Source organism: Ranitomeya imitator, chromosome 5 (genome assembly GCF_032444005.1).
Source record: "Ranitomeya imitator isolate aRanImi1 chromosome 5, aRanImi1.pri, whole genome shotgun sequence".
In the NCBI taxonomy this organism is placed as follows: domain Eukaryota; kingdom Metazoa; phylum Chordata; class Amphibia; order Anura; family Dendrobatidae; genus Ranitomeya; species Ranitomeya imitator.
This window is the reverse complement of record NC_091286.1, coordinates 494,664,099-494,679,062: the sequence shown is the minus strand read 5'-3', so window position 1 is coordinate 494,679,062 and position 14,964 is coordinate 494,664,099. Positions and strand designations below refer to the sequence as shown.

Genomic DNA, 14,964 nt, shown 5'->3' with positions numbered 1-14,964 from the left:
CACCTTGTGGGGTATCCTTTATCATGAGGAAGGCGAGAGATCAGCCTAAAACTACACCGGGGGAACTTGTTAATGATGTCAAGGAAGCTGGGACCACAGTCACCAAGAAAACCATTGGTAACACATTATGCCATAAATGTTTAAAATCCTTCAGTGCCTCTTTGACATTAACTCAACTCGCCGTGCTTGGAGGAAGAGAAATGCTGCCTATGATCCAAAGAACACCATCCCCACTGTCAAGCATGAAGATAGAAACATTATGTATTGGGGGTTTGCTAAGGGCACAGGACTACTTCACCGCATCAATAGGAGAATGGATGGAGCCACGTAGTGTAAAATCCTGAGTGACAACCTCCTTCCCTCTGCCAGGATGTTAAATATGGGTCGTGGCTGGGTGTTCCAGCAAGACAAGGACCCAAAACATAGAGCCAATGTAACAAAGGAGTGGCTCAAAAAGAAGCACATTAAGGTCATGGAGTGGCCTATCCAGTTTCCAGACCTTAATCCCATAGAAAACTTATGGAGGGAGTTTAAGCTCAGTTATAAAGTGACAGCCTCAAAATCTTAATGATTTAGAGAGAATCTGCAAAGAGGAGTAGATCAAAACTCCTCCGACCTGTGCGCAAACCTCATCATCAACTACAAAAAACGTCTGACTACTGTGCTTGCCAAGAAGGGTTTTGCCACCAAGTATTAAGTCTTTTCTTTGTCAGAGTGATCAAATACTTATTTCTCACTGCAAAATGCAAATAAATTTATATAATTTATACAATGTGATTTTCTGGATTTTATTTTTGATATTCTATCTCTCAATGTTAAAATTAAAGATGAGCTAAGCCAACCGGCATCAGGGGCTTATCTACAGCATTCTGATAAGCCTCCGATGTAACCTGAAAGATGAGAAAAAGAGGTGAGATTATACTCACCCAAGGGCGGTCCCGCTGCAGTGGGCGTCGCGGTCTGGTCCGGGGCCTCCCATCTTCTTACGATGATGTCCTCTTCTTGTCTTCACGCTCCAGCGCAGGCGTACTTTGTCTGCCCTGTTGAGGGCAGAGCAAAGTACTGCAGTGCGCAGGCGCCGGGCCTCTCTGACTTTTTGCTTACCATACAGTCAATCTGCTCCCACAACAGCTCAATGGGGTTGAGATCTGGTGACTGCGCTGGCCACTCCATTACAGATAGAATACCAGCTGCCTGTTTCTTCCCTAAATAGTTCTTGGAAACAGGAACACATGGGCTACTTGCACAGTGAACAAGTCTGTATGATCATGTTCACACACCACCAAGAAACCTGAAGACACAAAAGAGAATAGTAAAACCAAAAACCTAAATAGTTCTTGCATAATTTGGAGGTGTGCTTTGGGTCATTGTCCTGTTGTAGAAAGAAATTGGCTCCAATCAAGTGCTGTCCACAGGGTATGACATGGTGTTGCAAAATGGAGTGATGGCCTTCCTTATTCAATATCCCTTTTACCTTGTACAAATCTCCCACTGTACCAGCACCAAAGCAACCCTTGACCATCACATTACCTCCGCCATGCTTCACAGATGGCTTCATACACTCTTCCAGCATCTTTTCAGTTGTTCTTCTGTGTGGTCCATAACACTTTTTTCCAATCTTCCTCTGTCCAATGTCTGTGTTCTTTTGCCCATATTAATCTTGTCCTTTTTATTAGCCAGTCTCCGATATGGCTTTTTAGTTGCCACTCTGCTCTGAAGGTCAGCATCCCGGAGTCGCCTCTTCTCTGTAGATGTTGACACTATCATTTTGCGTGTACTATTTAATGAAGCTGTCAGTTGAGGACCTATGAGGCATCGATTTGTCAAACTACAGACTCTAATGTACTTGTCTTGTTGCTCAGTTGTGCAGCGGGGCCTCCCACTTCTTTCTACTTTGGTTAGAGCCTGTTTGTGCTCTCCTCTGAAGGGGGTAGTATACACAGTTATAGGAAATCTTCAGTTTCTTGGCAATTTCTCACATGGAATAGCCTTCATTTCTTAGAACAAGAATAGACTGTCGAGTTTCACATGAGAGTTCTTTTTTTTTCTGGCCATTTTGAGAGTTTGATGGAACCAACAAATGTAATGCTCCAAATTCTCAACAAGCTCAAAGGAAGGTCAGGTTTATACGTTCTCTAATCAGCCAAACTGTTTAGAGCAGTGCTAACATACTCGCACAATGGTTTTCAAGGGTATTCTAACCATCCTTTAGCCTTCTTGCACAGTTAGCAAACACAAAGTACCATAAGGACACTGGAGTGATGGTTGTTGGAAATGGACCTCTATACACCTATGAAGATATTGCATTACAAACCAGACGTTTGCAGCTAGGATAGTCATTTACCACATTAACAATGTATAGAGTGTATTTCTGAATCATTTAGTGTTAGATTCATTGGAAAAAAACTGCTTTTCTTTCAAAAATAAGGAAATTTCTTAGTGACGCTAAACTTTTGAACGGTAGTGTAGACGTAGCACTTGTTAAACCATAATTGTTTTCTGTAGGCCAGCATGGATGTATCTATAATGGGATCCTTGGCAGCAGAAATCCAAGACTGAAGTGCAGTTGATGTGCTCAAACAATATGGCTGCATATAGTTTTTTTTGTTTGTTTTTTTTAGGTTATTGTCCCCAACCCCACCCCTCCCCCCATTTGCGGGCAGATGCAACCTGCTCATCCTTATGGCTTTCCTCCCCAGCTCCCACTAGCGGTGACTCAAAAGAATGACTTTTATTCATATGCATATTTCCCAGAGGAGCATTGCGGCTTTAAGTCTCCTCACCTCGACATGCTTAACATGTCACTCTTCGCAAGGTGAAGCGATACTTCTTGTCAGACGCCTCTCAATCAGCCAAATCAGATCTCCACTTTGCACTGACAAGGGACAGTACCCCGAAACAGTGTCTGCAAATTGAGATTCTGGTTTTGCTTTTATCCTAAGTCATGTGACAAGGCTCGTTAAAGAGTCGACATTGACTGTTAGGATTGCTACTTCCAATAGGTGGCGCTAGAGTTCCAGTCCTCTTCCTCTCCAAAGAGACCATTTGCATATTTCTCAGAGGAGCTTTAAGTCTCCTCACCTCGACATGCTTAACATGTCACTCTCCGCATGTAGAAACGATACTTCTTGGATTCCTCTGCATACAAATTTGTGGTTGCCCTAGCCCCTTTTTACATGCATGCGAAAATAAATGATAGTGGATTTAAAATCCTAATTAATCTAGTGTTTGAGCCTGCCCTCGGTTACACTGTGGTTGCAAACTTACATGCCTGTCTTGAAAATGTTATATGCTGCTCATACTTTTTCTTTTCATAATAAACTATATTTATAACATCATTTTATTTTTAAATAGGAAGAATTATATTTGCAAAGAGTTGCTGAACTTGATGAAATTACAGAGGAGAGGGACCGATTTAGACGAGCTTATGAAGATCTTCGTAAGCAAAGGCTTAATGAGTTTATGGCTGGATTTAATATCATAACAAATAAGCTGAAGGAGAACTACCAAATGCTGACGTTGGGAGGAGATGCTGAGCTGGAGCTTGTTGACAGCCTGGATCCATTTTCAGAAGGCATCATGTTTAGGTTTGTAAATTGCTCTCTCAGGACTACATAATATGGCTGTCTCCATGATGAGGAACAGGTTTGTGCTTTGGGGTGGCCTGTGAGCAGACTTTTCCTTGGGTTTTCTGACTTAGAGCATGAAGATAAGACTTTGCCTACAGTCCTGCCTCTGAGCATCATCTCATTAGCTGCAAACTTCTAACACTAATTACACAAGAACCAGAAGACTGATTTCTTCACACCAGGTATCATTTTAATTGGCGTAACACTGCCAACCCAACTGTGTCTGTAGGTTATTTAGCAAAATCCTGCAGACAAGTTCACTTTAAAATAGTTATTTAATGGGGTACGGAATTGAAAACTAATTTGCCATAAATAGATTAGATTATACACATATATATCAAATCTATTTTTAGCAAATTAGAATTGTCATTTTAATTCTTTTCCCCAAGCTTTGCTTGTTCCAGATTCAATGTTTAACTCTTTTACGACCTATACCGTTTTGGTAAGTTATAACTCGCCTCTCCCTCTTTAGTTCAGGTTTCGGCACAGAGCCCACACCTTTTCTGGCACATGACAGCTGATCTAATCAGCTGTCATGTGCCCCTAACAGCCGCGGATGGAATTTCAATCCACCTATGGCTGTTAAAGGGAACCTGTCACCCCCCTTCCCCCCAGGCATTTGTAACTAAAAGAGCCACCTTGTGCAGCACTAATGCTGCATTCTGACAAGGTGGCTCTTTTATTTGTTGGTGCTGTAACTGCAGAAATAATCGATTTTGCAATTTGTCCAAAATACCTTGAAATAGTCCTGGGGGCCGGTCTCCCCCAACCCAATGCAGACGCAGCACCGCCTTCACTCATGCCCTCCTGGCGCCGCCTCCTCAGCGTTGTTTTCAACTGTCCCAGCGCCTGCGCTATTATCTTATGCCTTGGGCATGCGCAGTTAGTGCTGCCCGTCTTCTGACATTTGATGTCTTGCCGACTGCGCCTGTGTGGCCGCGCTGCCCGAAATCCCGCCCTGCATTGTGAATTAATCAGAAGACACTGCAGGGCGGGATCTCGGGCAGTGCGGCCGCACAGGCGCAGTCAACAAGACCTCAAATGTCAGAAGACGGGCAGCGCTAACTGTGCATGTTCAAGGCATAAGATAACAGCGCAGGCGCCGGGACAGTTGAAAACAACGCTGAGGAGGCAGCGCCAAGAGGGCATGAGTGACGGCGGTGCTGCGTCTGCATTAGGGGGAAAGCCCACCAGAGCCTGTCGGTCTGAGGAGACAAGGACGTCCCACATCGCAGGATTTCAGACGGCTGATCCATGCTGGATGGGGAGGTACATTTCTTTCTCCCCAGGTTCTGGCGAAGTCAGGAAGAAGATGAGAAGAAAGATCCTTTATTTCTTTCATATCTGCGGCCCCCCTTAAGCCATCCGTTCTGTAATTTTACAGAGGTTTTTAGCTTCAGGAAAGCTTTCCCTGCCTTTTCCGATGGTAGTGGAGGCATCGGGTATCCCACCGCAGCGTTTTGAGGCTAGCTCCACCCACTACTCCCAGCCGCCCCAATCGGCCTGGCATTGCCGCCATCTTGCTGGGGAGCGTTCTCCTCCAGACCCGGTGGCTATACACGCCCCCGCCCCCCCCCCCCCTTTCCAACCTCTGAGAGCGGGTCCTTCACCACCAGCGTGCGTCTTCACCGGCCCTGCCTCCATCTTCCTGCTGGTGCCCTGGACCTGTGCCCTGATGCCTGTTGCAGCTACAGCCTGGGAGCAGACTAGAGGACACTACACCTGCTGTGAGTAGCGTTGCTTAGCAGTCTGACACTCCTCTCTGCATCTCTCCTGTTCCCCTAACCTTCTGGCATTCTTTAGTAGGTATGCTTACCATGCCTAATCCTAAAGGGGAACGTTCTCGTCCTCCTGCTCCCTCTGCCTCCTCTACTCCTGTCAGACACTTTGTGTGCTCTCTGGGAAATGGCAGGCTCCCTTTAGGTTAGTCCTCTTTCCTCTGTCAGGGCTGCAGCATCTCCACTCTTCCCATCACCCAGGAGTCCATTCCTACCCCGGGTGAGCCCGAGACCCCTATCCCTGGGCGGTTTTCCTTTCTGTCGCAGTCTGTGGTGGACCTCACCAGGGTGTCGCAGACCCTGGTGTCCGTGCTTGACATATTGTCCCTTCCAGCTCCCCAGCTGCCAGTGGGTCACAGGATTCTCCGTCCGACCCCTTTTCAACACAGACTGCAAGAGATCCAGAAAGGAGCGCCATTCTAAGTCCTTTTTCCCGCTCCATCTCGCCCTCCGTTTTGGCATGGCGAGATCCCTCTTTCAGATCCTCCTCTCCCAAGTCAGGCGTGGCGTCCTCGGTCGCGTTTTTCAGAGGATGATTCAGACTTGGATTCAGTACAGGCCTCTAACGGGAGAGATATGGTACAGAGTCTCCTTGTTGCGGTCACCAGACCTTAGGCATCACGGATACCTCTACAGTACCTGCAGATTAGGCGGTTTTGTGTAGATGGTCAAAACCAACTTCCAAAGTCTTTGCCCCACACAGTGAATATGTGGAGGTACTTGCCAGGGAAAGTGTGAACCCTACCAGATGCTTTCAGAGAGGGAAGCGTCTCTGCATCCTATATCCCTTCTCCCCTGAGCTCACCGCTAACTGGACTTCTTCCCTGGCAGTGGACCCGCCAGTCTCCAGACTGCCCATCCACACGGTCCTCCCGCTCTCTAATGCAGCATCCCTCAAGGATTCCAATAATAGATTTATAGAATCGCTGGCAAAGTCAGCCTTTGAAGCGGCTGCTCCTGCATTCTACCTGGCCTCTGCCTCTACCTTGGTCTCAAGGGCCATAGCTAGAGGGGCCTAACAGCTTCGTAAGGACATCCTGGCCGGAACACTTCTGGGGGAAATAGCCGACCTTGCGGACCAGATTTCCTATGCAGGGAAATATTTGATATCTGCCTCCCTAGATGCCATGTATTGTGCAACTCAGGCGTCCAGCAGTAGGGTGGCAATCCGGCAGAATATTTGACTCAAGGCATGGCAGGCGGACTTGTCGTCAAAGAAGTCCGTTTCCAGCCTCCCCTTCCAGGGGGCCCGTCTGTTTGGATCCAATCTGTATCAAATTATTAAGGATGCCACGGAGAGGCACGAGTTACCACCTCCTTCAGCCCAAACCTCGCCAGCCTCATCTGAAAAGGCAGTTCCGCTCCGTTTTGTCCTTTTGTGCCGTTTCGCGGCGATGGAAGATTCTGCTGGCCAGCACAGACCAGACTCACCAGGTTTTTTTTTAAAAAAAAAAAAAAAAAGGGGCTTCCTTCAAGTCCACCCCTTCCGGGCGTTCCCAAAACTCCCATGGTAGGTCCACCAGGTCCAGACCCGGCAGATCTTCCTCGGTACGACTCGTGTCAAGAGCCCAGCGTTTCTCCCAGGTTGGGCGGGGCGTCTTCTATTTTTCAGGGATGTTTGGGCTTGCCTCGGCGGAGAACGCCTAGGTCAAGGAGGTGGTATCCTCAGGATACATGTTAGGGGTTGCTTCGTGGCCCCGGGATCGCTTCTCCAAATCCCGCCCTCCAAAAGATCCTGCTCTGTTCCCAGGTTTCTTTGCGTCCATCCCACTCTACTTAGTTCAGGGGTTATCGTTTCCGTCTCAGAGCGGGAACGCTTCACAGGTTTCTATTCAAACCTGTTTTGTAGTGCCGAAGAAGGGCTGTCTGGTTCGGCCCATCCTAGATCTGAAGTCAGTGAACATAATGGTCCGCCTGCGGCATTTCAGGATGAAGTCCCTCCGTTCAGTAATCGCTTCCATGGAAACGCAGGAATTCCTGTGCTCCATAGACATCAAGACGCCTATCTCCATGTTTCTGATTTTCCCAGCACTCCAGAGGCTCCTGCGTTTCGTGGTGCAGAAGAATCATTTCCCGTTTGTCGCTCTGCCGTTCGGTCTCGCGACCGTTCCCAGGGTCTCCACAAAGATCATGGCGACATTGATGGCCATTTTGAGGTTCAGGGACCTAGTGCTCATTCCTTACCTCGAAGACATTCTCTTCAAGGCTCTGTTTTTTTCTCAGGCGCAGGAGTATCTGACAATCGTCCTCGACTCCCTGTCCCGTTTCGGGTGCCTGGTCAACAGAACAAAGTCTTGCCTTGTCCTGATTCAGCGCCTTGTCTTCTTAGGCATGCTGTTCGACACCTGTCGAGGAGAGGCGAGCAATTCTCCAGGACGGAGTTCGCTCTCTGCAAGGCCCTCGTCTGCCTTCCTCCCGTTCAGCAATGAAGGTTCTGGGACGAATGGTAGCAGCGTCGGAAGCGATCCATTTTGCGCAATTCCATTCAAGACCACTTCAGGCCATCCTTTTTTAGTGGGACTGGTCTGTGCTGTCTCTGTATCGTCCGATTCGGCTCTCCGTAGTCAAACGGTCTCTCAGCTGGCTGTCATCCCCTCTTTCTTCAGGGCCAGTCCTTCCTTCCCGCCCATTGGCAGGTGCCGGACTGGGGCTGAAATTCAGCCCTGACATTTGAAATCACACAGGCCCATGCGGTTTCCATCCCCTAGCACCAGATGGGATGTATTACTAATATTACCCTGGATGGAGGAAAGAAAGATCTACTACAAGACCAATAGTTCTAATGTTCCCTGTGGCCTGCTGGGGAAAGTGACGGAGTCAGCTGCTTTGTCACACCTCTTAACAGTATGGGTGTCTTGAGAACACTGATTCTGTTAACATAGCAGACAATGCGGCTCACGACCAGACAGGCCCTTCTGGCATTTGCCAGAATTGCCCTATGGCCAGTCCGGCCCTGGCAGGTGGTGTCGATGGACACAAGCTTCCTGCCTGGGGTGCGGTTTTTCACCATCAGTCAGTGTATAGGGTGTTCGTTGGAGCAAGAGTCCTCTCTGCCGATCAGCATCCTTGAGACTTCTCTGAGGTCTGTCAGTCAGAGTCCAAACATCCATTGCCACGGCGGTGGCATACGTCAATCACCAGGGAGGGACTCGAAGTCTCTTGGCAATGGCGGAGGTATCCAAGATCCTCCTCCAGGCAGAGGCGACGGTTACGGCAATATCCGCAGTGCATTTTCCCGGCATGGACAACTGGGCCGCTGTTTCTCTCAGCTGCGAGGGCATCGCGGCAGGAGAGTGGTCCCTGCTTCAGGAGGTCTTCCATCAAATTTGCCTTTGATGGGGAACAACGGACGTGGATCTCATGGCATTCCAACTGTTTAGGAAGGTTCCACAGTTAAATTCCAGATCATGTGATCCTCTCGTGGTGGATGCCGATGCTTCGGCCATTCCTGGGTCGCAATTCGTACTTCCCTATCTTTTCCTCTCCTTCCCAATCTGTTGAAGATCAATACGGAGGGGGTGCCCGTCACTCTGATCACACCGGATTGACCCAGAAGGCTCTGGTTCACAGAGATCATCAATCTCCTCGCGGACGCCTCATGGAGGCTCCCAAACAGGCCAGATCTACTGTCCACAGGACCGTTCTGCCACCAGAGTTCTCGGTCACTCAATTTATCAGCGTTGCTGTTGAAACCACGATTTCTGAGAGCGTCTGGTTTCTCTGATCGGTTGATACGCACCATGATCCTGGCTAGGGAGTCGTCTTCTTCCAGGGTCTATTTCTGGACCTGGAAATCCTTCCATGTTGGCTTTCTCCAGGTGGGACCTGATGCTTGCCTTGCCCTTAGTTCTCTAAAGGGCCAGGTATCCGTCTTTTCCATTGTATTTCAGAAGTCTTTAACCTCCCGTTCTCAGGTCAGAACTTTTCTTCAAGGTAGTGACGCATGCGGCTTCCCCGTTCCAGACTCCTGTGGATCCCTGGGACCTCAATCTCATTCTGGAGGCTCAGTGGGGTTTCTCCCTTTGAACCTCTCCACCAGGCCTCACGGTCTGTTCTGTCCGGGAAGGTGGCGTTTTTTGGTGGCCATCACTTCCATTAGGTGCGTCTCAGAGTTGGCTGCCCATTCCTGTCGCCCCCATTTCTTGGTTTTTCAACAGGATAAGGTGGTTTCGTGGCCTCCGCCTTCTTTTCTTCCCAGGGTGGTGACCTCCTTTCACTTCAATGATCGTCCTTCCCTCCTTTTGTCTTTCTCCTACTCATTCTCTGGAGCGTTTGCTGATCAGGCTAGACCTGGTCAGGGCGGTGAGGATCTATTTGTGTAGGACCGCTTCCTTTAGGAAGACAGACCGTTTGTCATTCCAGATGGTGCGCAAAGAGGCCTGCCGGCCTCCAAGGCTACGATTGCTCGCTGGATTGGAACCGCTATTCTGGGAGCTTACCGGGTTAACCGAGTGCCTCCTCCTGGGATTAAGGCTCACTCTACCTGGGAAGTAGGCGTTTCCTGAGCGGTACACCATGGGGCATCCACCCTACATCTTTGCAAAGCGGAAACCTGGTCTTCCACACATTTTCCAAATTTTATAAGGTCCATACCTACGCTTCGGCAGATGCCAGTCTAGGCAAAAGGATCTTGCAGGCGGCAGTGGTGTTCTCCATCCTGAATGGAGTTTTCTGCTGTTCCCTCCCCAGGGACTGCTTTGGGACATCCCATGGTTCCTGTGTCCCCCAATGGGGCGATAGAGAAAACAGGATTTTTGGTTGCATACCGTAAAATCTTTTTCTCGGAGCCTTCATTGGGGGACACAGCACCCTCCCAAGTTGAACAGCTCTGTTTTATTGTGTTATATTTTACAGTTTGAGTTTCTATCTTTTACATGTTGCTTCTACTACTGCTTTCTCACTAACTGAATATCCTACTTCCTGTCGGTAGGGTGTATACTGCAGAGAAGGAGCTAACTTATTTTTATTTGCATAGTGTCAGCCTCCTAGTGGCAGCAGCATACACCCCATGGTTCCTGTTTCCCCCAATGAAGGCTCCGAGAAACAGATTTTATGGTAACCAACCAAAAATCCTGTTTTTTAAATGTTACATGTTCACCACAAATGAATGGTGATCATTTACATGATTCATTTGCTGATACATTTGAGTCAAAATTAACCAGACCTAAAGCAGGGAGAATAATAAATATTATTGCTAACTTCTGCATCGCCCCCACCCAGATGTGACAATTAATGAATACTTCTTATTTCATTGGTAAGTAAGGGAGCCAAGAAGTATCGTTTCTCCTTGCGGAGAGTGACATAAGCATGTCGAGGTGAGGAGACTTAAAGCCGCAATGCTCCTCTGGGAATTATGCAAATTGTCTCTTCAGAGAGGAAGAGGACTAGAACTCTAGTGCCACCTATTGGAAGTAGCAATCCTAACAGTCAATGTCGACCCTTTAACGAGCCTTGTCACATGACTTAGGGGCTATTATCCTAAGTCATGTGAGAAGGCCCGTTAAAGGGTCGACATTGACTGTTAGGATTGCTACTTCCAATAGGTGGCACTAGAGTTCTAGTCCTCTTCCTCTCTGAAGAGACAATTTGCGTAAGTAAGGGAGCAAATACAAAGTTTGTTTTCCTTCCTGGGGCTCACATACTGGGAGGGATGACTCTTGTAGCTGTGATCCTTCTTCCTGATGTCACTTGTCCTGTGTAATAACCTACTTGGTGATCTCCCGCTAGTGTCTGGATCTTGACAAACGAAAAGAGAAAGGGTAGACTAAAAATGGTATGCACAACCCAAAATATAGAGACAATCGGTAATACCATAAAGCAAAACACCTTTATTAAACACCTCAAAAAACATGTTAAAAACATTTAAAAACAAATGTACAAATCCCTATACCCACCATATCCCATAATAAATGACAATCCCATAATACAATAGGAAAACCGTAATATCCTACCCTAGATGCACCTAGTCACATATGCTCTCCTGCAAAAATGTGCCTATACAGGCCGCAAAGGACTCGACCACAATATGTCAGTATCCACTGCTAATAACCAAAAAATGAAACATCCATGCAATACATGGTCCTGAGATTGGAATGTGATAGCATGCTATATAACAGCTGTGGATGCAACCTGTCCTGCGTCAATTCTGGCATATGGAGATGCAGCAATGTCAAAGGGCACAGAGCACCATAAGGGTTAAATCCACATAGAGCCAGGGAACATAACAGCCCCAAAATGGCCCTGAGGTAGGAGAAGGATAAGGTGGGAGCGCACCCCACGCGTATCGCTGCCTCCGCAGCTTCGTCAGGGGAAGTGTCTGGATCTTGGCTGCAGTGCTGGCCTTTGTCATGTTCTCCACACCTGTCACAAGTCAGTTTTTGTTGTAGGCGAGGATAATTTGTGAAGCTGCTGTGTAGTACCCCTGTAATGCCTTATGTCCTTTAAGATTATGTTGTTGCCTTATAACTGCAAGGAAACCTGACCAGTTTGTTTTTAGTGATGCTCGACAGATGGGTGAAATTACAGGCATCACCATTTGTGGTGGTTCTACAAGATTTTTGTTGTTTACGTAAACACTGGTATAACTGTCTGTATCTATGTAATGAATCACCGCTTATTTTATTTTTTTTTTATTGTACAGTGTGAGACCTCCTAAGAAAAGTTGGAAGAAGATATTTAATCTCTCAGGTGGGGAGAAGACCCTGAGTTCATTAGCTTTGGTATTTGCTCTTCACCACTATAAGCCAACACCACTGTACTTCATGGATGAGATAGATGCAGCTCTAGACTTCAAAAATGTGTCCATAGTGGCGTTCTACATTTATGTAAGTATCCTTTCAAAGTTATTGTAATTTATGAACACTGTGGTGGAGGCAGTCAATTTTTTTTCTGCACATTTTTGTAAATTATTTTTCCATTTTAATGCGTTCCACATCAGAACTGTGACTGAAAATGCCAGTGGTGTACCCTGGATCGCAAAAGAGCTAATTATACATATTTTTAAATTAATTTTCTTTTCTTTTTAGGAACAAACTAAAAACGCCCAGTTCATAATCATATCATTGCGTAACAACATGTTCGAGATTGCTGACAGGCTAATTGGTATTTACAAGACTCATAACACAACAAAAAGCGTGGCAACAAATCCAAAAACGATTGCTTCAAAAGGACTTGCTGAACTTGGAGCAACACAATGTGCCTGAAAAGTATTCGGAGGACATGATGCAAAGGCGCTGGTCCAAACGGCAGAAATCCCAAAACTAGAATAAATGGCATACCTTCCACAGGAGCCTCTCCTCCCTGCCTCCTTGTACAAACTAAAGCGGGTTGTTTCATTGCCAACACTTTATCCACAAAATAGATGATGAATGTTTGATTGAGGGTGTGTTTCTACTGCTGGAACCCTCATCCAACAGAAGTGTGCAAATGGGGGTCCAAAAATATCCAAAGTAAATGAAGCATGACTAACAATGTGTTAACTGCTTAGGGGGTTAAGTCAGTGATTGGAGCAGTAGCTGCATACATATGTTCAGTTACGCTTCTTTTAAACAAGGGTCTTTAAACCCCATGTTCTTGTGGCAAGGCAGCCAGACCCCCAGTAATAATGCATTTATAATCTAACTTGGAGGGGGGGATTTATCACTTGCATTCTGAACACCAGTCTTCATAAAAAAAAAAAAACACTGGCATAAGATGCGTCTGAACTATTAAAAGGTGCATATTAGATGCAGCACCTGTGCTAGTAATATAAATGTATGCCAGGTCTGGTGTACGTTTTGTCCGATAGTTTACATCAACACCACTGTTCTGATACAAATTGTAGTAAATTTGTCTTTTTTTTTTTTTGTGAGCGACAAAGATGGCTCAAATTCACAAATTCTGTACAGGTGGCGTGTGCCATAATTTTTCCCTTTTTCTTTTACTCCAGTTTCTGGCATAAATGCATTGATAAATGTCCCTGAATGCCCCTCCAGTGGATATATTTCTGATTTTAAACTAATGGGCAAGCTTTGGTATGTGAGCAGAACAAAGTGGTACTCGCTGGACTACCATGGCCTGTTCACTGAAGTACCAGGCACAGTGACATCCAAATAAGTGTGGATGTGCCTGGAACTGGAGTCCATGTGAATTTCTGATTGGGTTTAGGCCTGCAACAATACACTGATGTGCTGTGTAAAACCCCTTTAAGAATAGGTTCTTCTAATGCTGCTATTGTGATAACTGGCTGTAACATAACCCCAGCTCTGTTGTTTTCAATTATATAAATACATTTTGGAAAACTGCTTTACTTGAAGCAGAAACGTTGTCTGGGGTCTGATACTCTGGGATGTTATGTACTTGTATCATCTCCACATACTGAAGGCTTTCTTGCCAAGCTCTTAACCATTTAGGTGAATAGACGCCATCCAGTTTTTTTTCTGCTGCAGGTGTCAGTGCAAATTGAAATTAAAGAAGGATAAATAAACTCATGTTGATTGTGGTTAATGTATATATTTTTTTTACATATAAATGTGTATATTTCCATTAAAGGTTGAACATTAAAATATCCACGACTTTGATCATTTGTTAAAAAAAAAAGCGCTTAATTTGTGTAGAATGATTTCCCTTTGCTCCATTATAAATATAAAGACGGATATCTGTATGGGGATAGCTACATTTGGATTATAAGACAGATCCCGATTTTCCTCCAAAATTTAGGGGTGTTGGGGGAGTATGTCTTATAATCTGAAAAATATGGTAATTGGAAAAACCACTCTAGATAATTAATCTATTTGTAGTGGTTTTTTTTCTTATTTCTATGCCTTTAAACAGAACTGCCAGTTAAACTGCCATAATGTGCTTGTTTGTGATGTTTTGACAAAGGATGTCCCACAAATGTTTGTTTGTTTTATATTGTAGGCATGCTCTTTCTTTCTGATTTTTAATTTGTTTAGTATATCCTACATCTATTTTCTGATAACTACATCTAATACAGTAAATTACCGTATTTTTCGCTTTATAAGACGCACCCCAAATTTTGAGGAGCAAAATAGGAGAAAAAAAAACTTTTTTAACCCCTTCCCGACCTGTGACGCCACGTAGGCGTCATGAAAGTCTGTGCCAATCCGACCTGTGACGCCTATGTGGCGTCATGGAGGGATCGCGTCCCTGCAGATCGGGTGAAAGGGTTAACTCCAATTTCACCCGATCTGCAGGGACAGGGGGAGTGCTACTTCAGCCCAAGGGGAGGTGGCTTCACCCCCCATGGCTACGATCGCTCTGATTGGCTGTTGAAAACGCAAAAACTATTGACCTAAATTTACCACTAACATGAAGCCCAATATGTCACGAAAAAACAGTCTCAGAACCGTTACGATCCGTTGAAGGGTTCCCGAGTTATTACCTCATAAAGGGACACTGGTCAGAATTGCAAAAAACTGAGGTCATTAAAGTCAAAATAGGCTGGGTCATGAAGGGGTTAATTGGTGGGGCTTCTTATAATCTTTGTATCTTATTGCTTACCGGGGGTGATGGCTGTGGTGAAGCGGGGTCTCAGGGTTGCTGCTGGAAGGTGTTGC

At 46.0% G+C, this 14,964-nt stretch overlaps 1 protein-coding gene across 2 annotated transcripts in view; it reads left to right on the top strand.

The window, feature by feature from the left end:
* SMC4 (structural maintenance of chromosomes 4) overlaps positions 1-13,952 on the top strand; it is a 164,155-nt gene extending 150,203 nt beyond the window's left edge. For both annotated transcript variants that reach the window (XM_069727413.1, XM_069727414.1), the window contains 3 exons: positions 3,355-3,587; positions 12,048-12,231; positions 12,433-13,952. In XM_069727413.1, coding sequence (XP_069583514.1) covers positions 3,355-3,587; positions 12,048-12,231; positions 12,433-12,609 — 594 coding nt within the window. In that variant the 3' untranslated portion in view covers positions 12,610-13,952. The remainder of the gene's footprint in view (positions 1-3,354; positions 3,588-12,047; positions 12,232-12,432) is intronic.
* The last annotated feature ends 1,012 nt before the right edge of the window (positions 13,953-14,964 follow it).